Genomic DNA, 23,697 nt, shown 5'->3' with positions numbered 1-23,697 from the left:
GAATCATGGAATTGAAGGACTCAAACCATTCTGTGATTCTGAGTGTCTGCAGGTGGTCCAATACATAGTGAAAGCACTGACTCTCCTCCTCCAGCCCAAAAATTTGTGAGCCATTGGACACCTCTGTGAACAGCCCTGCAGACAGACTAAGGCTCAAAGGCACTGATAACACACACAAAATGAAAATACCCTTAATGCATTCCAGCAAATGAATCCAGAGGTTTTTAAACAATACAGACTCAGAGCTGTAAACATGAAGCATAACTTGATCACAGTTTACTCTTTGCTATCATCACAACAACTCCACATAATAAAATATATGTCAAGCCTCCAGAAGGTATTTATTAATTTTAAAATCAAACAAATCTTTTAAAAATACATACTTGAACTCTATTACTTTATCTGTCCTCAAAGGTACCAAGGAGTGTAAAGACTTATTTAATCAAAGCAAAATTTATGAGTTGACTGGATTTTGTGAAACAGGGGTAAAAATTTACAAGCATTTAAAATGTGATAACAATGAAAAATTGTGTTAATGAGTAACACTGATCTAATTCCACAGAGCAATTCAAGGGTCCTTGCAAGAACAGGTTGAAGATAAGGACACATTTATATCACACTGACTTCAACAGAACTTAAATATATACTTAAATACAGTCTTCTTAAATACAGTCTTCCATTGCAGTAAATGTTAAGAGCTATAACCAAATTCTCTTCTGCCTTCCAGAGATGCAAAACCTCTGTGTCTCTCTGAATTAATGGATTGGTAAAACAGCCAACAATATAAGTGTTTCTCAGTGAATTATTAAAAAACAATACATTGACTAAGTAATGGCATGGCATGATTGATGTATGAGCACTTCGTGCACCTGAATTTCAGCTTCTTTTTGGGCAAGAAGCTGAAATTCACAGAAAACTGAAGTGCTACAGAGAAGACAGCTGGTTTGTCTTCATCAACAACAAAGCTAGTAAATTCACCTTAATTATGCAGTTATATACTGGTTACTTCTCAAAGGACATGCCTGAGGCACCTTATCATTCACACAAGTTGTTAATGCTATCTCTGAACTATAAATTTAAATTAAATGAAAGAGGTGAAAATTTAGCAAATGTCTTTTCCAAAAAAAAAAAACCACTAGTGGAAGATGGATAGAGGTAAACTAACAAACTCATACATTTGCACCTAGAAAACTGTATCTTTATTATTTTGATGGATTTGGTGTTGCGGTTTTTTTGAGGTTTTTTTCCTATGAGAAACAAAGGAAAGACTTAATGCAACATCACGAAAAATAAATACCACCAAAAAAAACCTCTCAGCAAAATTAACTATGTGAACCTCTGGGATGTAATATGCAACTCATTTCAACAGTGTGCTCAGAAAACAACCTGATGCCAGGGCATCAGCCCCCTCCTGCACTCAGATGTATTTTTTGCTTTCAGTCACAGGGGGTTTTTACCTGAAGAAAAGTTCTTATCAGAAATTATGCTTTACAATTAATTTCTACATGGCTCTCACCTCAAAGATGAACTTGGAACTGCCGAAGTTTGTTTTCTGCTTCTGCCAAAAATTATCAGGTTTTATAATCAGGGCAACATGAATCTCAGCAGGAAAGGCTTCTTGAAGGGTTTTTAGGAGAGGCTTGATCAAATCCCATTTGGATCCCCGCATATCGATAATAACAGTGAATCCTCGTTTGCAAACATCTTCACTGCAAGAATAAAAGCACATCATGATAATTAATATTGTGGGCAGCCACAGTGACACTTGGCTTTTGTTGCTGGTGTTTGGTGCTTCAGAGCAAAGCAAGGAATGATTAACATAAAAGACAAGAGATAGTACAGTGTAAAGGCTATAAGAAAGGTCATATTAAATTGGCTATAATGTAATTTACATGAAATGCAAGTGTCTAGATTACAGTTTAATCTCTAATTTTCCAAACACGTGTAATTCAAATATTCACTAAAAAGCATACATACTTTCACACAATTGGTAACAGAATCAAACACATCTGTGTAGAAGCTCTTTATGCGTACATACAGTGTATTCTGCTTTCAACCCAGCCAAAGTCAACAAGCAGGGTCCTGTGCCTTAGCATTACCACCACTTTTAAATTTGGGTGCCTTCATTTTTAGAGGCCCTTTAAAAAGTTGAACTTCCAGAAAAGTGTCATGTCCAGAAAATGCCTCGCAATTACTCCTTGTCAGGAAGGTCCTTGTGACTCAGCATGTGCACTGTTATCATTGGGGCCCTTTTTCCTCACGACTGATCTTCCAAATGCTGCAGGACCTTTTTCAATCAGCAGTCAGACTTTTCCCCCAGCCCGTGCTCCTCCCTTCTCAGAAGTCCAAGGCAGCTATCTGGCCTGGTCACTGGCAATGCATGGGGCCCAACAACACCACAGCATTCCCTTGCAAACACATCTCTTCTTTTTCCTCACAAGGAGAGAGGAGACAGAATAAAAGGACATGTCAAGTCAAGTCTGTGCAGCTTTTAGCATAACTTTTCAAGGGACACAGTAGTATTAATCCTCAGAAAAAGTGGTTCGGGTATAATATAGAAATTGTAAAACTGTTAAGACTCCAAAGAAATATTCCCAGTGCACAAACACACAGGAGGATTTTCACTGCATTCTACCTCTTTAACATCTTAAAACAAGCTTTCTGATAATAAGATCCATCTCCTACATATTCAGTGGAAAACAGTTCTATAAAGCTTATAACTAGATTTCTGGGCTGGAACAAGGACAGGAATATACTTCAAAGGAGGCACACTGGATGGATGTATTTGGAGAGTTTGCTAACTTGAACAGTCTCAACATAGTTCCAGACAGGAGCACTCAGAGACAACAAGCTTGGTCCTCTGCCTTAATATTACTGGCACATCCAGAGCACACTGCATACAACAGCCAGTGCAAAGGAAAACAAGGGAGACCAGGCACTTCCAAACACTGTCAGGAATACAGATATTTTTATTCTCCTTTTACCTACTGCTGAAAGGTCAGACATCTGATCCTTTCATAACTAATGCCAAAGAAAAGGCTGTAAAAGAAGCTTTGTTGGGGGTGCTACCACCTCTTGCCTTTTGGAACAAGTGTTGAGACAAGGAAGCAAATCAGAAAGCAATGAATAGAAAGGGGTTTGTGTTTTGTGTTATTTTTCCTTTTTTTCTTGCAAAGCTTTAGAGGATACTTCAGGAACTTCTGCCAAATCACTGATCCCTGTTATCCTGAACACACTTTCCCAAGGATTTCTTCAAACACTTGACAAAGAGATGCAGGAGCCATACAGACACGTGGAGAGCCCCAAGAGAGGACACGTAACAGCTAAGTGCAATCTGTCTTTTCTGATATAAATAAATAAATACACCACCACCATCCATTGCAACCACAGCAAGGCACAGAGAATATCAGCTTCATTCCAACTCCCCTCACCATTGCCAACCTGCCAACTTACCTAATTTGATGTAAAACAGTAAGTTAATACTTATTGATAAAACCTGTTTCAGTAAGCAGAACAGGAATGTCCTAAAAGACTGAAATCTTCTGTTTATGAACCTGAAGTCTTAGACACAAACAGATGCAACTTAGCTGTAGAGCTAAGGCAGTGTGATACCCTGGCACCCTTGATTATATACTACCATGACTAGAAGTTTAGCCTGCATTAGAACAGATATTCCAGGTAGGGAACCAAGAAATGTCAATACAGGCTGGAGTCTGTCTGCTGAAGGTTTGCAGCCTCTCCAGGCCTGTGAGGTGCAGAGAAGCAGTGCAGGGAGCAGGCAGTACTGCCACCCACTCCCATCAGCACATGATGCCTAAGTGTGTGTGTGTGTAAAAAAATGCTCCAAAACACCCCAAAATCCCACTGTACTGCCTCTGGAGACTTCAAGCAGGTTTTCAGTAGAAGAAGAAATGGCAATGATTCCCCAAATTTTTCTGGTGGACACAGTCATGGTCACTGATCCTGAGGACTATTCCCAGGCTGGGAATGCTTTCTGATTCTTTCCCTGGAACAAGCAGTTATTCACTACCAGCTCTATCCACAATCCTTGTAACTAGACCAAATTTCCAACAAGCTTAGTACATTTTCAAGTATGAAACTGATGGGAAAGAGGGATGGAAAGGGAGGAAAGGAAGAAGAATAATCACAGAATACTTATGTTCAAAACACATCAACATGCAATCATTCTTACACCAATAATACAAAATTCCAAACAATGCTTTTTATTAGAAAGACAATTTCCCTACTTCTTTCATCATACAGGCATGTAAACTCCTGTATGAAATATAAAAGTGCAAAGGTGGATGTCCGTTTTCAATTGTAGTGCAGGAAACATACAAATGGGCAGTATTTATCATTTTGAGAAAATCCAACTCTATTTCAAGAGTGTTGGTGACATTCTTGAAGAAATAACTCTACTTGCAATTTTTTTCTTTAATGTGATAAATGGTACTATCTACAAGATCTGTGGGTCTTTAGTCTCATCTACACAATTTGATTCCCCCGGCACAGTGATAACTCCACATTGCTCTGATTTTCTGCAGAAAATTAGCACCTGAATCACAGAATTTCTAGGTTGGAAGAGACCTTTAAGATCATCGAGTCCAACCCATGTTCTAACACCTCAACTAGATCATGGCACCAAGTGCCACATCCAGTCTTTTTTTAAACACATTGAGGGATGGTGACTCCACCACCTCCCTGGGTAGATGTTTCCAGTATTTGACCACTCTTTCTGTGAAAAACTTCCTCCATAATTCCAGCCTGTATCTCCCTTGGCGCAGCTTGAGACTGTGTCCTCTTGTTCTGTCTGTTCTTGCCCAGAGAAAGAGACCAACCCCCAGCTCACCACAGCCACCCTTCAGGAAGCTGAAGAGAGTGATAAGGTCACCTCTGAGTCTCCTTTTCTCCAGGCTGAACAACCCCAGCTCCCTCAGTCGTTCTTCATAGGGCTTGTGTTCCCAGCCCCTCACCAGCCTCGTTGCTCTCCTTTGCTCTCCAAGCATCTCAATGTCCCTCCTAGACTGAGGGGCCAGAACTGGACACAATACTCAAGGTATTGAACTATTATTTAACGGTGTTTAAACTGTTGCAAGACAGAAAGCTGCCTGCTCATCATTTCTACTTTCAGTTGCAGAGCTTGCTGCAGAGAGGGTGCCTTAGAGAGCACTTACCCTGCACAAACAGGTAGCCAGATTCTAATAAGGTACTAATATCTCAAAGAAAGAAGAGTGAGATAAGAAAACTATTTAGAGTGTAACCTCTTCAGGACAGGGACCATCTGCCATGCTGTGCTTGTTTAAGGAGCCTGCCTTGCTGAAGGTCTTCAGCTGAATATATTCATACTACAGTCTTCAGCTGCCTGGAATAAATTCCAATAAATTACTTTTCAGGAAACCATAAATGCAAATCCAGGGAATTAAAAATAATGAGTAATAATGGTCTGCAAAACCAAAACTGAACATGGATGTGAAAGCACAAAAGGCTAACATAATTGTGGGGCAATTTATTAAAAAAAAAAAAAAAAAGTTGCATTATCCAAATATTTCCAGCTATTGACAGCATCCTAAAAAATTGGCCTAGACATAATGAAGCTCTGATAAACTCTGGTGAGGCAATCTGGGACAATCTGTCATCTCTGACAGTCAGTCATTTTTCTTCAGTTACCTCAGCATAGATTGAGGAAATGATGTGAGGCTCCTTTTGAATGGACCAGCCATGCTTATTAACTTTATTGCTTAAAAGCAACAACTCCAACCCTTCCCAATTTAGCAATTGATCGGGAAAAGCATCAGTAGCAATCAAGCTTCCTCCACATTTCCCAAGCAAGACATGCCTTATTCCTGGCTCCCAAGATGATACATCAATACACATATCTATTACACACAAGTAACCACTTTAGTATGGCAATTAATGTTGATTGTGCTGCTTAATTTTTTCCGGTATTGATATTTGACCAGAAACTGGAAAAAACACTCAAATCAAGGTATTTGGACAATCCATCAGCCTTTTGGCTGTGCTCATCTGGATTAGATTTGCAATGGTGAGCAGAAATTGTTTGATAGTTGAAAAGTCATTTCAGTTGCTCCATTGCTTTTAAGCAAAGACCATCTTCTAAGTCTAATAAAAATACCCAAGAATATTTGTGAAAATAACACTTATGATCTGGATTAAAAAAAAAAAAAGGACACAATTGAAACTCAGAAGCAGATGTGATAATTTTGTAAAAATAAATGCCTCTATTTTGGTTTCTAGGGTACTTTCATAAGGTTATTTTCTCAAATTTCCTCTTTAATTCAGGCACGCTCTAAATTGTATTTTCTTTGGCAAGAGCTGGGTTGCTGGGTACCAAATGAATTTAAGGACTTCATGCTTTCTGATTAATCTTCCAGATACCTATTGATTATGTGTATTTTTCATCCTTATGGTTTGGCCCAAGCTTCTGGCGTTTGGAAGCTTCAGCACTTGATTAGCTGAAATAACATAATATCTCCATTCCCATTTTGCAGTCATGAGTTAATGATGAAGCAGCACATTTAGCATTCCTGTTGGACCACTAAAAGCCCAGATCTGACATGTCCAGCATCTCATTCTAAATATGATTTGTTAACAGGGAGAGCAAGGTCTCTTTTAAGGCAGGTCAGCATAACCTTGTCAGGAGACACTGTCAGAATAACAAGTAGCTCTTCAGGCATCAATACATGGGAGCAAAATCTGCAGGAAATTAATTATTTTTGAGATCACCCTTCCTTTGATAAATGTGGCTGTAGTCAGCCAATTGGTTCCCAAGCTGAGGGTGGAAAAGGGGGAGGGAGAGGAAAAAAGCAGGTGTGTAAAAGCTTCCAAGCACAAACTGTTATCCCAAAGGCCTCATTTCATATGAGAACTTACTAACTCTGCTGCCTAGCTTCCATATCAAAATGCACCAAGGATCACTTCAGTGATTTATGTGTTAATATTTTTGATTAATTGCAAATTTTTATTCACTTTGTGTGTGGTTTATTTACTCAGCTGGGAAATAAAACCAGACAGAGAGGCTTATAATCAGCATCACTTACAGACTTTCATTCTTTGGTTTCACATCACCATGTTGAGCCTGAACTTCACCTTGTCAATAGAAACAGTCAGTACCTGTATTCATAATTTACTTTTCAGTACATTTAAAGGACCGGATAAAGCAATTTTTAGTAGACCTGTTTGCCAAGCACTCCTGAACTAGCATTATTTATTAAAATCCTTTGCTCTATTTAATACTTCTCAGCAAATGGTACCTTGCTTATTATCCCAATTAAGAAATGTGCTCCTGTGCTGTCATTCTGAGCTGTCACCCACATCCCCAGTGACAGTGGCTGCTCAGCAGCATGAGACAGATTATCTTTTCAAAGATCCTGGGACACTCGTGACTCCTAATCCTCACATCTCCCTTCTGTGCTGCTATATCAGACACCAGGGGAGGAACTTAGTGATGCACAACCCAAGAGCACCATCACTCTGGATGCAATTCACAGCAAGCTCCCACCAGAGAACTTCAGCTACCTAAAGGACTGTAGGAGGACAATCATCATCCTAGATTTTCCTTCTTACATTTTTGAACTTGGTTTCACAATGTTTTTTTGCAATTAGAGAAGAAACAGCCACCCAGACTCCACTTCCAATTAATCCTTTCTCCCTTTCTGTGACCTAAATTTGTTTATTCTCTTTCAGCACTGGAAAGGAATTGCTCATTGTCACTTTTCTTTTTTAAAAAGAGAGAGAGAAAAAAATCAAAGCCAGTTTCACAGTGGCTGGAGCTGGACATAAAGCAGTGATCTAGAGAAATTTCAGTGACATGTTGTAAAAAGACTTGGAGCCAGTGAGGTCCAGGCAAAGACAAACCTCCTGTCTCTGGTTTCCAGCCACTGCTCTTGAGGGACATGAGGTGTGTCTGTGAATGGCACAAGAATGCAGATGTGTGGGCTGCACAACATCCACGTTCAACCCCTGCCTCTGGCCCCAAGACAACAGGAAGGGAACAGAAAGGCAGAAAAATCCCATAAACTGCAGCAGGAGCTAACTGGTGCCAGATGGGTCCTCCTGATATTCTCAAGCAAGTAACTCATTTTGATATTCAATTTTTACATCTAAGAAAAATGGCTCTGAGCTCCAAGCAATTCTGTTGTAAAATGATGTAAGGTAGGAAGAACAGACATCAGCTAGGTGTAAGAAAAGCTTTTTCCAATATGTAACCATGGTTCCATGAGGGCCTGGGGGGTCATTCTGAGAGGTGCAGGTCCCACTGGCATCTCTGTCAGGGTTCAGCAGGGCTGTGTTGAGCTCTCTTCTACCCAGGTAAAAATCCTGATCTACATTGTTACAACCCAGACCAGAACTGGGACCCAAAGCTCTGCAGGCATTTGGCCTCCTATTTAATTGAGCAAATAAACACTATTTGAGAAGCTTCCTGTCTTCATTCAAATAGCAAAGATATAAAACACAGCTGTGTCCAAAAAATGATTGCAGCTGTTAAAGCCAAATCTGGAGGGCAAATGCTATAATTTTTCACATTCCTGTTAAGTTTCTGCTGGTAAATGATGCCTTCATCTAAACCCATTTACCCTCTTCCCCTTTTGTTGCTGCACATCTACTATATTTGGATCAATATCTGGCAGGTCTTCCTTGAAACAGCTGCTGAGATAAATATGAAATTAATCAGGGCTTTGTTTTTTTGGTAAAGCAGGGCTACATTTAAAAATTTGTTACTACAACAAAGAAATATTTGAACAGTAAGTACCATTCAACTCTCTCTTGAGCATTTAAAGTCTTGCATTTGAGATGATTTAGCAGAAACAAAACAAAAATGCTTTACCAAATGAAAATTATATGTTATTGAAATTTGCTAGAAAAAATAAATATTAGGGTTGTGTTGAAATAGAAACACACCATTCTTGAAAAGGTTTGGATGAGCAGAGGCTATTGGAAGCAAGTTTGAAGATTAAAATCCGTTGGATTCCAGAGGAGAAATAGATGTATAAGAAATATATATAAAAACTCCTAAGATTCAGAAAATAAATGGATCTTTCTGCCTGTACTATGAGTTTTTTTCACAGTTCAAGCAAGGAGACCATGAAGGTTGTTTCACATGTTGTCACGGGCAAGTTTAGTCTATGGTCAGCACTGCCAGATTTTCACGTGAGGAAAGGGATACTTCATCTGGGCAACGAGTGCTCGGGCTCTCAGACACGGCATCCTAATTTATCAGTTTTCAACATCAGTGACTTAACAAGTGAGTGAATGGTGCAGGGTGAACAGCTCCAGGAATTCCAGTCAGTGCCATAAAACAGTCACCTCAGAGTGGAAAGCCTCCAGATTGCAAATACATACATTTCCTTGAAACACGTTGTGGGAGGCAGAGAAACCCACAGGGGAAAGACCTTTACAGCACAGAGAAGCCTGCAAACATGTTCAGCTCATGCAAAGAATGATTAATGTAGGTCTAGACAGTCAACAGCAGCACCTGGTAAAATCCAATAATGTCCACAGGCAGACACCGTGCCAAATTCCTTCCTGATGCAGGCAGGTTTGACTACTCTGCGACTTGCACGTTTGATCCAGAGCTTGACTGAGCTCAGAGGTGACAAGAGGAAAAAAACTTCTTCAAAGATGGTAAAATCACTTTTTCTACATAGAACTGACATCTCCTGCAGTAAGCACTCGTCAGTTCCCATACCCTGCTCCTGGCAGTGAAGAAGAGCAATGCACACCCATTTACTGAGGAACTGTAATTAAAATAAGGAGCTACGGAGAGAAGATGAGATGCTACACGTCAATTCAAAGTAAGACATTTCATGACGAGTGCAGGTTCTCATGAAAGTATTACTGAATTTAAAACTGAAAAAAGGCTTTTATAAGAGCAAAATATTCTGGTTTACCTTTTAAGATGATTTCTTTGTCATCTTTCCCTTTTTTTGATCAGTCTACTTTGAATTTTATCAAAAAACTTTGAATTTTATCAAAATATTTTGACTGACATAACATTTTAGAGGTATGTTTGTAGGAAATTTCTAAATATTTTAGGTTTTTCCTCACTTAAAAACTTGCACTTCAAAATAGCAGATTCTTCCACAACTGTCTTAGCTTCTGCCCATTTGCAGTGCAGAGTTTTGCAGCATGAGATTTGCATGAGCATGAGCATTTGTAATTAGCATGAGATTTGCTTTGCACTTTATGTCTTCTAAGCAAAAATGGCATAACTACTCCTTAAGACATACAGGATTTTTTTCCAGAATCCACAGACATAAGGGGAAACACTGGATTCCAGTGCATCTGTCAGGAGGCATGGTTGAAACCCAGAAACATGGGTCCATGGTCCATGGGTGTGCTTAGATACTCTACAAGAATTTCAATTCTCTTTAGAATTGCACAGTTAAAAAGCTGATGCTTCTTTTTTTTCCCTGGGTTGGACACTGAGGACTGACCATAACTAATAAATGAGTGGTACTCTTTTTTTTTTTTTTTTTCTTTTTGAGCTCCACCCATACACAAACAAAGCCGGTTTTTGTAGGCACAATGATTTACCTAAAATAGTTCACTTATCAGATAGATGCTTCCTGCCGTGCCAGGCTGGGTGAACACTGCCTGTTGTATTACATCCAGAAGGACTTGCTCTGAAGCTACAAAATCAATCTATGCTTTAAGATACACTTGTAAAATCAATTTTTGTGTATTCATTCAAACAGCAGACTTTACTCATTCTTTCAAAAAACTACCATCATGGCATTGAGAGTGGAAAAAGTCCTTTTTACAGAGTCCTCAGGAGACAGGGGAAACTGATGAGTTATTTCCAACCCAGCTCCAAAACGTCTAGCTCACATCCAATTTATTCTGAATCTGCCTCCTAGAAAGGCCAGGCTCTCTCACTGTGTCTAGCAAGAGGGGCAAAGCCATGCCAATGAAGCCATGGATGTGAGGTATCATCCCTTTTCACGTGTGGAGACATAAATGTGGGGGAGATCAAAATCACTGGAGCTGACTGAGCACAAAGAGGTTGATAACTCAGTATTTCAAAGGTAGTAGAAGACCCAAAAGACACTGTTTACACCCAGAGTGAGAAAGCTGAATCTAAAAAGCTTCTGGAAAGCAAAAATTAATCCAACAGTCAAAACCCTGGCAATAAATGTGAGGTGAGTCAATAAACCCCAGGTGAGTCACTCTCTGAGCTAACATTCTCTGAGTGTCTTCCCAAGATCACTTGAGGTATTTCTCCAGCCTCAGGTTCTCTCATCTTTGCAGGAGACTGAGCTCCTCAGGTGTGTCTCCTCAGGTTTAGCATCCATCATGCCAGGCACTGTCCCACACTGATGGGAACTCACACATTGCTGTCACGGCAATGCAGTTTTAATGTTGCTTCCCTTACAATCCTGAACTTTCAGCACGTTGCAAATAATTTCAGTTCTCCATCAGTACCTCTGCCTATCAGTCAGCAATAACTGGAAAGACCAGAGGAACTCTTTTATCAGCTAAAGCAGGTTCAGATAAATGCTCTGAAAAGTAATTGCCCAGTTTCAACTGCCTGCTCCCTTTTCCTTATTAGCTATATTGCTTCTCTATCAAAAGCACAATAAAACTTCACTGGCAAATCCATCTACAAGTGCCACATGTGAATGATCATCAACCTATTCATCTCAGGAACTACATACCCTAGGTGGTGCTTTTCCTGCTGACAGACCTGAAAATTATATTGACAAATTAACATATGCCAGGTCAGTAATGATAGGAATCTGCTAGTCAGAGAACTTACAATTTATTGTAGATGTCAGCAAGCCCACAGTAATGAAAATCAGAGAGAGCAGATTCTTGAAATACTGCACCTAAGGATATTGGCCTAATACTGAGCCACTCATTTGGCCTGGAATAGGCACATGAAACACGCATTAGGCCACATCTATTCCACCAGACTAATGGGTTTCCTACCTGTGAGTTAAACTAATGCCAGTATTACATCCTGTGCAGAAATGGGCCCAATGTGGTGGGTTTCTGTAGCAAGTTGAACAACCATAGCTACCCCTTCCCCACTCTGCCAGAAACAACTGCAAGGATCAACAGAATCCATTTCAGAGCTGCTCTGCAAACCTCAGTGCCTCACACTGGACACATCCCCCAGTTTAAGAAAAGCCTGTGGCATGTGAGTCCCTGATACTGAGATAACACAAATACATGTAGCTATTTTCCTTGCAATTACAGCTTCACAAGTTATGCATTTTTTTTACACTTGGCTGGAGCACTGTAGTCCAAGGGATGAGACTGAGTCAGGTGAACCTCGTTGGGTTATTCACCCCCTTCTTGTGCATGATACCACACTTGTCTTTGTTGAAGCCACTGCATTCTTCCATTGAAGATATTGTATCTACCACATCTTCAGACACAAGGAAGATCCATAATTGCAGAAAAATTACAAATAGTTGTGGCCACCTCAGAGTTAATTTTAAAAAGCTTAAGAGAGATCAGTTAATAATCTAAGCATGTGCTTATTTATCCAGGCTGGGATACATTCTCTGTTACACGTGCTGATTTTATATAGGAATCATTTATTGCTCTCTACATATGCTTATCTAATTGTACTGAATACACATGCTTTATTAAACTCACAAATGAGCCCATTTATGGGTCTATGTGAAAGTAGACCCCTTCATATTTTATTTATAAGTGTGACAATAGAATGGCATTGACATAGAACATCCATTTAATTCAGAGGATTTAGAGTTGTCCTAGAGACTTTTCTATTTTTTTGCCAGAATCAAAGCTTCTGGGTTTTTTAATTAGATTTCTAGCCCATCTGCTTGCAAAGATAGCCCTGACAATATAGACTAATGTACATTTGTCTTGTTGAGTCTGCAGCCAGTGGAAGAAACCATGAGACTAGAACATGAACTTGCATTCTCCATCTTATTGGGATGCTAACTGAAAACCCAGTTCTGGCAGCTGAAATACCAGAATTCTTAAATATTTCACTGCTGCCACCAATTTTGCCACCAAACCTGCAGATACAATGTTTGTCAAAGCCATGAGTTATTCACAAAAGCTCTTGCCCATTTTGATGACCATGCTGTACAATTCAGGTTGTCAATTAGGACTGGGCAAGTGCCTGGCTAAATAAACATGCCTGCAATTATAATCAAGGATTTTGCTCCTCTTGTATTGTGTGGAGTAAAAGCAGTGATCACAGCATAATCAAACTAGTACTCGAAGCCTTTTCCTCTAGTGGAAAAGACTGCAAAAGCACAATTACTGGTGATTTGATGTAGAACCTACCAGAGCATTAGCTTAATGCATAATTTTAAGTGCTTTATAACATAAAAATAAGGAGAACAAGTTAAAACCTCTGTTGCTATAACAGGCTTGACAAACAGCAGAGAAAACAGCTCAAATACACTCAGACTTTTTCCTACCACTTGAAAACAAAAAGAATACTGCACTAGTCTCTTATGGGAGTTATGCTATGCAAACTGCTAAAATCATCCACAAAACTAATGAATCCAAAAAAAAAAAACCAAAACTAACCAAAATTCCAAATGTAAAATAACTGTCTCAACCTTCTTTTATATAAACTCCCCTAAAATAATTGTCAATGTGTGCTTATGTCCCTTAATCAAGCCCAGGTTGTTGGTATCTGAAAGGGGAGGTAAGATTGAGTCTGGGTTTATGACAGTGGCTGCTGCCTGAATTATCACATTGTGGGGAGGATGCATGGATGCAGTGGTATCCCAGCCCCGGGGTTTTTAAGGACAGCAATGTTCAGTGACCATGTTTCTTTAGTCCTATGGCCTGCCTGATAAAAATATCTTCCATCTGGTTTCTGTATGGTTGTGCCTCACAATAGAAGGAGCTTGATTAAGCAATTAAGATGGTGCATGAAGCACATGTTTGCACTTGCTGGATATGGATGGACACATGATCACACTTGACTGCTTTTCTGTAGGAAGATCACAGGACTTAAACAAGAATTAGCAAAAGGACACAGTAAGTAGAAGCCTGCAGGCCAGGCAGGCCTTTTACTGCTTTGGTTGACCTCTTGCATCAGTTTCCAATCTATTGTAGTAAATTAATGTGTTAGCCTGAAAAAGTATTGATATCCTCCTTTCATTTGGGACTAAGAGCTGACATGGTGAATGCATGTTTCCACCTTGATGATTTCCTTCTTATGCCCCTGGCAACTTACACAGGAATAAAAATCTTTATTCTGTCTTAAGATGTACGAGGCTTATGGAAAAGTCTGAGAGCTTGGTAATGGCTGCTTAGAAATCCTCTCTAGTCTGTTGTCTTGAGATTCATTTGTTGCCTGATTGTGTTTGCAGAGCAGACATATATTTCAAGTTCATTCAGATTCTGTTGAAGTCAGCTGTAGCCTGGAAGAACCAACAGGGGATCCTGTAATTTTCACAGGAGCCACACATCAAAGGTAGGAAGAACTAATGGTTCGATAAATCAATTGAGACTAACTCATAAAATTACCTCATATATTAATTTCCTTCCAAATACCTTAAAATCCACCCCAAAAATCCTGTTACATCATCTGGTGATAATGATTTCTTTGATCTTCTCTCTGCCCTATCTACCTAAAATAGTTTATCATTAGCTTTTAGAACTTGACCAATATTTGAACCTATGTGATGTGAAAAACAATTCAAAGTCAGTTGCCTCTAAAAGAGCAATGTGAACACAGTATTGACAAAATGGACTTCAGCTTCTGGAAATACTATCTTGTCACCAATTTCAAAAGCCCAGAAAGGGAGATCAAGACAGACTTGCATTGGTATTGTATCCAATACCTTCATTTGATTTATGTTGCTCAAAGTTCTGTACATTATTCAAACATTTCTGGTTTAATTTCCTAAGTGCCCCCGGGAATATAAAAATATATAATGAGGACAACTAGCATCTTATCTGCTAAGATGAACATTTCTAAAGCTAGTGTCTAAGTTAGAGCAGGTGAATTCTCAGATGGCCTCTTTCTCAAAGGTATTGAGTGGATTTTACCTAACTAAAATTTATGCCTTCTTTCTATAATTAGTAGTGCCCAACAAGTCATCGGGTAAGTGCTGCTGATGCTAATACACACAGATACAATTTAACAGTCCCTAAAACTACTGTGGTGAAGTGTCCTACAGGATTCATTCCCAAATGAAAATCCCAGGAAATCCTTTTAGCTGACCTTATTTCCATGTCACCTACATTTTACGATCCGACACTGCAAAATCATTAGGGTGGCTGTTCTGGAAAGTGAAGAGAAACTGAGATTTCCAGTAAGCCTGGTAAGTGAGGAATGATGTAACAGTTGAGGTTTGCCTTGTGAAGAGAGAAGAACAAAACCCTAAAAACCCTGCACATACTGCTTGTGTATTCGATTCCTAGCCTAACAGTTCATTAAAAAGCAGAGCTCCCAGACATTCTTCTTATGGGTAAGATTTTTCACTACTTTCCTATGTACCTGATTTTTAATTAGATTTTGGAATGGAATTGCAGCTCCTACCCACAAATCTCCAGTGGGGAGCAAAATCTTAACTAATCTGTGATCCCAGAAATGTTTGCTTCTCCAGATGCAGTTTCTGAACTAAATTACAAATGTTGTAGAAAGAGATGAATGGAGAAATAAGGGGACATAACCACAAAATTGGATGTCATTAATCAGTGTTGTAAGAGTTTAGTTCTGTCTTTAGAACAAAAGAAAAAAAGAGATCTTAAGGAAAAAGGAACATATTGCCTACTTGAATCATTCTTAGACTAACAGTTTATTAACAATCCATGCTTCCTATGTGCAAGATCACCCATTAGTTAATCAGATACTTTTGCAATTACTGTTCTCCCTTAAACTCTCCTTCCACTCCCTTGAATTACTGCATGGTGAAATGGTACATTTCATAATGAGACAGGTTTTCCAAGTGCATTCTCTAAGGTCAGGCAGCAACACAGTACATGGCCAATTTCCTACAGAATGCTCCCAATTCAGGATTGGGAAAGGCAGCTTTAAGACCCTGCTTCCCAGAAATTAGGGGTCTAATCAATGCACAGTGTTAAAGGGATGTGTACTTCTGCCTCATGCAGCATATCTATAATAAAACCACTTAGGGTTTTCTATCTTCAAGATGTAAAATACCAGTTAATACGGTTTAATATCTGTTTAATATGGTTTACCAAGCAAAAATAACTTTTAATTACTAATTCTTTCAAACAAAACTTCAAAAAGTAGTATTTATTCAATCCTCAATGACAACATCCATAGCACAAGCATCTGGTTTGTCATACCCTCAAATAAATAAACAAAATATAAAGTTTAACTTATCCTTCAAGTGAAAGTTTTTTAATAATACAGCATTAATATTAGAGACTGTCAATTCTTCTTGCAATCCCATGTGAAACAGGGGAAAAGGATAGGAAAGGCATTTGAAAGCAGACTGATCTGGCTGGAGATGAACTGCTGCTATGATTTTTGGAGAGAGATGCAATTATTCTACAAAGCCCATGCTCTATTACAATTTCTATTCACTAACTTTAACCAAAAGGACCATTCATCAAAGATGTCCCTTGTAAATACAGCATCAAGCTTACAGCAGGTTCCTACTTTCTCATGTTTGCACAGTAGTGTGGGCATGTTTAAGAGGTGGAAGATTTCCCTGAAAACAGTTGCAGGACAAGGGAAAGCTGTTTTGGTGCTTTGCCTTGTTGGTGAAGTACCACAAAGAATCTTTCTAAAATATTACATCACTGGAAAATTCTCTAGAGACTAAGGTTTCTCTTTAAAGTTAGACATAAAATAAAGCCCTGTGTACACAGTTAGGGAAACCAATCCTCCGCTGTTAATAGCAGAAAAATACACTGTGGCACACGTTGCTGACCAGACGTTTGCCAAGCCAAAAGCATGTCTGAATTACACTTTGCTGCCTTTTCTTAGGGGTAAAGGAGAGAGTCTAGAATTATTTCTCTTATATCTGCTTTTACTTTGCATTAAAGAATTTCTTTTTCTCTTTTTTTTTTTCTTATCTTAATCTAAGTAGCCCAGGAGTCACACACCATAGAGTTACAATTATGTTTTGCTGCACACAGTGCTGCAGGATCCACAGGGAACTCTGAAGCAGTGCCAGGATCCACAAGGAAGGCATAAAACACCACAGACTTGGTTAGGAACACCTTGTGGAAAATGAGAAGAAACCATTGATGAGATTTACAACTGTCTACCCAACTTGGATACCAATCCCCTTTGCAAACAGCAGGAACTGAGCATCCCAACCTCTGAGACAAATCTTGCCAGTCTCAAGCCATACTTTCCACACTATAAGAACATCAGCCTGCTCAATCCCACATGTTACCATGAACTGGTCATTGTTCTATTTCAATATGATCAAATTTTCTCATACCATAAACTAGCATGGGCTTTTATGAGCATGGGAACTGCCAAACCCTTGGTAGTGGTTTGCACATTGATTCTCTAATGGTTAATAACAAATGTGCCTCTTACATGATCTAGGGATACCTGCACACCTCCAGTCTCTGAGAAGGGCTGAGTTCAGACCACCTTCTCCTCTCTGTGGGCACTAATTAGGTCTCTTTCCTTGATGCAGCTGTCTATTCTCATTAAATTTGTAGAAATGTAATATTCTTGAGCATTTTCTCTGACAGATTTGGTTTAACAGTGACTGACAGCATGATAGAACAGCTTTTTATTATTCATTTGGAGATATGGCTAAAATTATATTCCTGAAAACATATCCTCAGTCGTACCCCAGCTGTGCACTGGGGAACCCAAACTTTGAAGCAGCCTCCCCAACATCTCCATGCATCCAGTGAGGATAAGGATCAGCCTGTCTAGGCTGAGACAACTCCACTCCTGTGTCTCCCATTACTTGCTTCATATTGGCACACGGTAAAGGTCTCATCCATCCTCCATGGGAGTCTAGAAGAGCTTTCCACTGACATTGAGATACCTTGGACAATATGCCCATTACAAAGCAGACTGCAAAGCACAGCAGTTGTTTTCCTGCTTCTAATGACATCCATGAAGAGATGGCATAAGCTACTTCCAAATTGTAATAATTTCTAATAGTGAAAAGGATATAGCACATACTGGAGTTACTGATGAGGAACACAAGCACCCATAATAGAATGAGACAAAAACTATTTTACAGTCTCTGCAAAAACTGTAAGAAAGAGATCACCTAAAAGAAAATTCAGGATTGGCTGAGCTGCTGCATATTCCACTGACGGCTGCTAACAGCTTCAGGAGGGAGCTGAGCACAGCCTGTGCCAGCTCTGCTGCCAGCGAGACGCTCCCACAAAACCTCTGTGTCTGCTAATTTTAGCTTCTCTGAATTACTGCTCACATTAGCACATGCCTGCCTTCTCCAAGGAATTCTGCTAGTCACTGCTGCCTGGACCTCTTGGAGCATTGTGGAGCCACAGGTCTGACGGTTAAAAGGCCCATGAGGAACATGCAAGAGCTTTACACCAGCACTAGCGTGGCCAAGGCCAGGGACAGCAGCATGGGGAGGTGTGCTGCAGAGACTCACAAAACACTTCTCAGAGAGCCACTGAGGAAGAGGATGGAGAAAATGATGCTCTGCATAAAATTTACAGCAGGCTGTGGTGCCCGCCAGCTCCCTCACCAGTGAATGGGTGCAGGATATATCCTAGTTTACAAGTTTCTGCCTTTTCTCCATCACCTCAGCTCCTTCTTCCAGGCAGCAGATGCCGGTACAACCAACATGCAAAAGCCATTTAGGAGGAGGAACAATGCTGATCTAATCCCCAGACTGAGGACCTGGACAGAGCTCAAAAGCAGAGTGTGCAGCACACTCTACATGAGACAACTCAGGGGATGGGATCAGGCCCCAGACCCTGCCAGCACCACTGGGTGGCACTAGGCCATGGTGGACAACCAGCAGTGGTGGCATGCATGGTGACAGGGGTTGTTTTGCTGTTTGATCCAGATTTGGAGAAATCCAAGCAGAATCGTTCCCAGGCAGAATCCTCTGCTGGAAATGCAGTGAGGTACTATGCACAACATTGCTAACAGAAATACAGCAACACAGGGAGTGGCTGCACAGGATAGGCACCCATCTTGAGTGAGAGAGCCAGAATCAGCATCCCACAGCCCCTGCAGGGGAGCTGAGTAGCGCCTGAGGCTCCCCTGAGAATACAGCTGAGGTTTTCTCAGGGCCTTAGCTAAGCTCAGATCCTTGGCAAAGGCCACCAAGCCTTGAGAGGATTCAGGTGATGCCACTGCATGGAATCACCACCCACATAGGAGGCAGCTGCCTCCAGGTCAGCCCTCCTGGGCCTCACAGGAAGCACTGCCAGAGGCAGCTCTGACTTTGCTCAGAGGGTTTTAACAGCCCTCCACTGGCTCTTCTCCCAGTAAGAAAGAGAGAAGCCAGGTGTGGTAGGACTGCAGAGCTGTGGCTGGGCAGCAGCACCTTTTGGCTATTTTCAGGACAGAGAACATGGGAAGATGGGGGCTGTGAGGAGGAATCCATCCTGCCATCCTTCTGGCTGCTCTGAGCTTGCAGCCTGAATGCACTGCCTGAGAGGGCAGGGCTGAACCAAAAAAGGCCAGACCGGTAAAACCAAAAGGCATTGGACCTGAACTGGGTAGAGATGCTTACCTTACTGTCTGGGTGGAGCACAAAGTAAAACAGTGGCCTTTTATTCCATTGGACATGTGCCCTCCACAAGCCTTAGCCACTGACTCCACTGAAGAAGGTACAAGTGAGCTCCCACTTGGCTGGAAAACAGCCAAGGAAACAGCCAGTGCCAGCAAAGGCAAATTCTCTTCCAGACCTGTGCATTTCCCTTCTATGCTAAACTTGGCCTGTAGGGCTACCCTCTGCAATCCTCAGTCTTCAAATTATTAACTCATTGAATTTGTGTTGGAGATGTTAGATGAACCAGAAAGAACCCAACATGACTTTGAAATCTCAGCATGAGATTGGCAGTAATAGAAAATTAAACTCCTTCTCCTACACTGTAAAATAGAACAATTGCCTTGGAAATAATTCAGACATAATAAATGGGGGATTCATTCATATTAACTGTTTTCAATTGCAGATTTATAGCCTAAAATTAAGCAGATGTTGAGTGTTGAATACAATGCTTAAGAACACAATGACAAGTTGAAATCCCAGTTTCTCTGTATGTGGCAATCAGTAACTTCAATTATTTATTGGAATACAATTAAAATATAATTAAATGGAGCAAGCTATACTTAAGAATAAAGAATTATTGTAGAACTTAGTGGGGAAAAAAACAGTAAGAGATTTTCAGGTCTTCCAAAACAGTACAAAATGTTTGGATACAAGATAAACAACTTAGAAAATACTTTGCAAATCTCTTTGGAAGTACTTTAAGGAATTTACTTTAAAGAAGGAATTCACTCTTGTAAGAACGTCAACCTTTATTTTATTTATTTCAATTCTGAAACAAGATAATATTGAAATAAGCTTATGAAGATTTCATTAAGTTAATATCATTTCTTCTATTTCACAATAAACAGAGACTTCTGTTAGACCCATATCGATGATTACTGGTAACAGTGAGATGCAGAGCCCAGCTTACTCTGCCTTTTATTAGTCTTTAGAGGGAAAGGGCTACAGGAGCTGTGCAATTCACAGTACATCAACTGCAAAGCTTTCTATCATGCTCTTTGTGCTGCTCATCACAAAACCAGTCTGAAAACACTTGCACTCTTATGGAGCAGGACAGCAGAACAGGGGTCAGCAGGTAACCAGGCTGGAACCACTCAGAGAGCACTCTCAGCTCCGGCAGAGGGCAGAGAAAAAGAGGACATCTGCTTCAGGTCCAGAGCTGTGCAAGATGGGACCTTATGCTGGCCAGAAAAACAGCAACAGGCAATGAAAGCAGGAAATAATTCAGAAACAGATACCACAGCCCTCCCATTTTCCTTAGGTTTGGGCTGATTTAAAAACAAACATAGGAAATTTTGTATCTGTTTAAAAACCCCACATCTTTATACAAAACAGTATCACAAAAGCTGGAGTGACTTTTGTTTTCACGCCTCTGTGGCAAGACAGGAGTGACAGGAGCTGGGTCTCTCCTGACACACCTAACAGGGTCTCCAAGATGGGGAGGATACAGAAACCTGTTCCAGTTCTTCAATCTGTGATTTTAATCATCTTCTTTTTGTCCCATTTTCCATGTACACTGAGACTAAATTGTTTACTTTAGCTCAGGCTTGCAGAGTGTATTTTAACAGATCACTCTACTTTCCTTCTCTAACATAAGCATCCCCAACACCTTCAGTCTTTTCTCATAACTCCTGCTCTCCAGGCTCTGACAGCTCCTGTCACTCTCTCTGCACTTCTAGGAAGCCCACATTTTCTAGCAGCTTCTGGTAAATGGGAGTTTCCAAGATTGCAGCTGTAGACACTTGCTGCAGAGTTTCAACATCAATTATAGCCACTGTCCACTCACCCAGGAATAAAATGCCTCAACAGGTTATGAACACAGCTGGAAGGAGATCAGAGATCCTCTTCTGAAGTGCTGATTTCCAACAAGCAGTGAACGTGTAACTTTGCCCTGAGGTGGTCAGTAGGAGGACACAGGAAGCAACACACAGCAGTGAGCTCTGAAGCCTTTCAGTAGGACAAAGTAAGAGCACCAATATTTCAACAGAAGTCCCCCAGTTCCTAACAGAATGATAAAAACATAACACACAAATACCACATATGGTAGAGGCTGGATTTGAGCTGACTACAGAGCAGCAAAACACTCTCAAATTCACCAGCACTCATGTCAGTTATTTACTTCTAATGAACTCCTTTCTCCAAAACACCTTACCATTATTTGTTAAATTATTAAATTATATCTGAAGAAAATATTACATCTCCATTAGGCTCATTAGGTTCACTGCATTTTTTTACTGCTGTATTTTGAAACAAGTGTATGGTGGAATAATTATCTTATCGATGGCACCAGATATTTAGTTACTAAAATTGGTATGATGTCCCTGGTGTTATTTTTTAAATAGATAGCTATTTTTATAGAGCTACAATAGCCTCCAGGAAAAAAAAAAAAGTCCTCAAAAGCTCCTTCTGTGCTAAGATCACATAACAGAAATCAGAGCTCTAGGGTTTAATTCCTATCAATCAACAAAATGAGTTTCACACTACTCCCAGCCAGAGGAGCTAATATACACAGAGTACCACAGGTCACCAGAGAAGGGCTTAAAATAAATCCAAGAGTGGGTGAGTATTGCTACATTCTGCCATCCCCTGTATTATTCTTCTAATTTTACAAAGCCCCCGTCATTAAACTAATTATTAAGAGCACTTCAATTGTTTTGCTGCTCCTAGCACCTCTCATCCAGCTTGGGCAGCTCTGAGGAGCTGCTCAAACACACAGGGCTGGCCCTTGGAAACACTTTGCTGCTGTTATGCCCTGGATGTCCCCCAGAACAGGGAAACATTTGAGCAGCTTTTTGAACAGAGCACAAATAAAAAGTAGATGTCTTTAAAAACACAGGCCCCTGAGGCATCTCAGGTTTCCCCTCTGCAGAGAGCACAGAAGATTGCTTATCTTGGCTCCAGAACAGATTGATGTGTTCAGCCGGAAGGTTCACTATAGCTGACAGAGAACATTTCCTTCATCGTATTGCTTCGCCATGCGAGGAGATAACTCAGCCTAATAATATTCTGTCTCCTTTTTATCCTCCTATAGCCTACGCATAACTTAATTCCTAATTCCAAAGGCTCGCAGAGGAGATTGGCCTGGTGCTAGTTTCATTTACACACACATAAATCAAAGCTCAGTTTACTGGAATAGATGGCACTGCACTGGTGTTAAAATATAAAATCTTCAGCAAGGCCAGAAAATTCTCCCTCAGCTCCCCTGATCATAAACACCATTTTATCCTAGATTCAGTCACACCCTCCAAATTTCTAAACATTGCATCCATTTAAATTTGCATGTAAATAGAAGATATCCTGAGTCACAAGAAATACAGCTTCGCCTACCCAGAAAGCATTAGTGCAAATGTAAACCAAGCAGAAAATGGCAGAGTGGTGGCAACTTGGCATCCATGGAATTATCTTTACATGTAATGAATAGTGTCTTCGTTCCTCAGTAACTAATTACAGTGGAACTGCTTAGAGAAAAGGACCTTGTGATGTGCCTGAAAGAGCCAACATAGGACACCGAACCAGGGCCGCATTAGTTCGCAGTGTCAGATACCCACTCACAACCACCTCCTCCTCCTCCTCCTCAAAACTGCAGGATCAGGCTTTTGAACCTTTCAGGAGCCTTAAATTACCCCAGGCAGTGTGGACTGAAAGGTTACCATTTCGGGATAGGAACAAGCTGTGTTCCTAGATCTTCACCCCCAGGCAATAATCCTCAACCACACAGGAAACCCCACTGCCTGCAGGCACCTGCCTGACTGTAGCTCCCAGCTGCATGAAAGCCCTCACTATTCTGCTCTAACTCAAGCACACATAGCTGCTTTCAGAAAGCCCACATTATTATTCTGGTTTTGAAGAAGGAACTGCAGAAAGCTGAATCAGAAATTTTGAAAACTGCTAGCAAGACCCTGGTTTCACTTACCCTAATCTATCATCACATTTCATCACCAATCTCATACCTGCTCCAAGCTCCCAGCACTGCGCCACCTCTGCCCCCTCCATTAAGATATAAAACAAGGGTTAAGTGACGGATAGT

The 23,697-nt window shown here is 40.5% G+C and overlaps 1 protein-coding gene across 14 annotated transcripts in view; it reads right to left on the bottom strand.

Moving 5' to 3' along the window:
- The window catches only part of KALRN (kalirin RhoGEF kinase), a 465,290-nt gene that overhangs the window by 275,251 nt on the left and 166,342 nt on the right, over window positions 1-23,697 (bottom strand). For all 14 annotated transcript variants that reach the window (XM_071435302.1, XM_071435301.1, XM_071435303.1 and 11 more), the window contains one exon: window positions 1,517-1,709. In XM_071435302.1, coding sequence (XP_071291403.1) covers window positions 1,517-1,709 — 193 coding nt within the window. The remainder of the gene's footprint in view (window positions 1-1,516; window positions 1,710-23,697) is intronic.

Source organism: Agelaius tricolor, unplaced genomic scaffold (genome assembly GCF_023055355.1).
Source record: "Agelaius tricolor isolate 1412-34295 unplaced genomic scaffold, bAgeTri1.0.p SCAF_10, whole genome shotgun sequence".
NCBI classification, from domain to species: domain Eukaryota; kingdom Metazoa; phylum Chordata; class Aves; order Passeriformes; family Icteridae; genus Agelaius; species Agelaius tricolor.
This window is presented reverse-complemented; position numbering and strand designations above follow the sequence as displayed.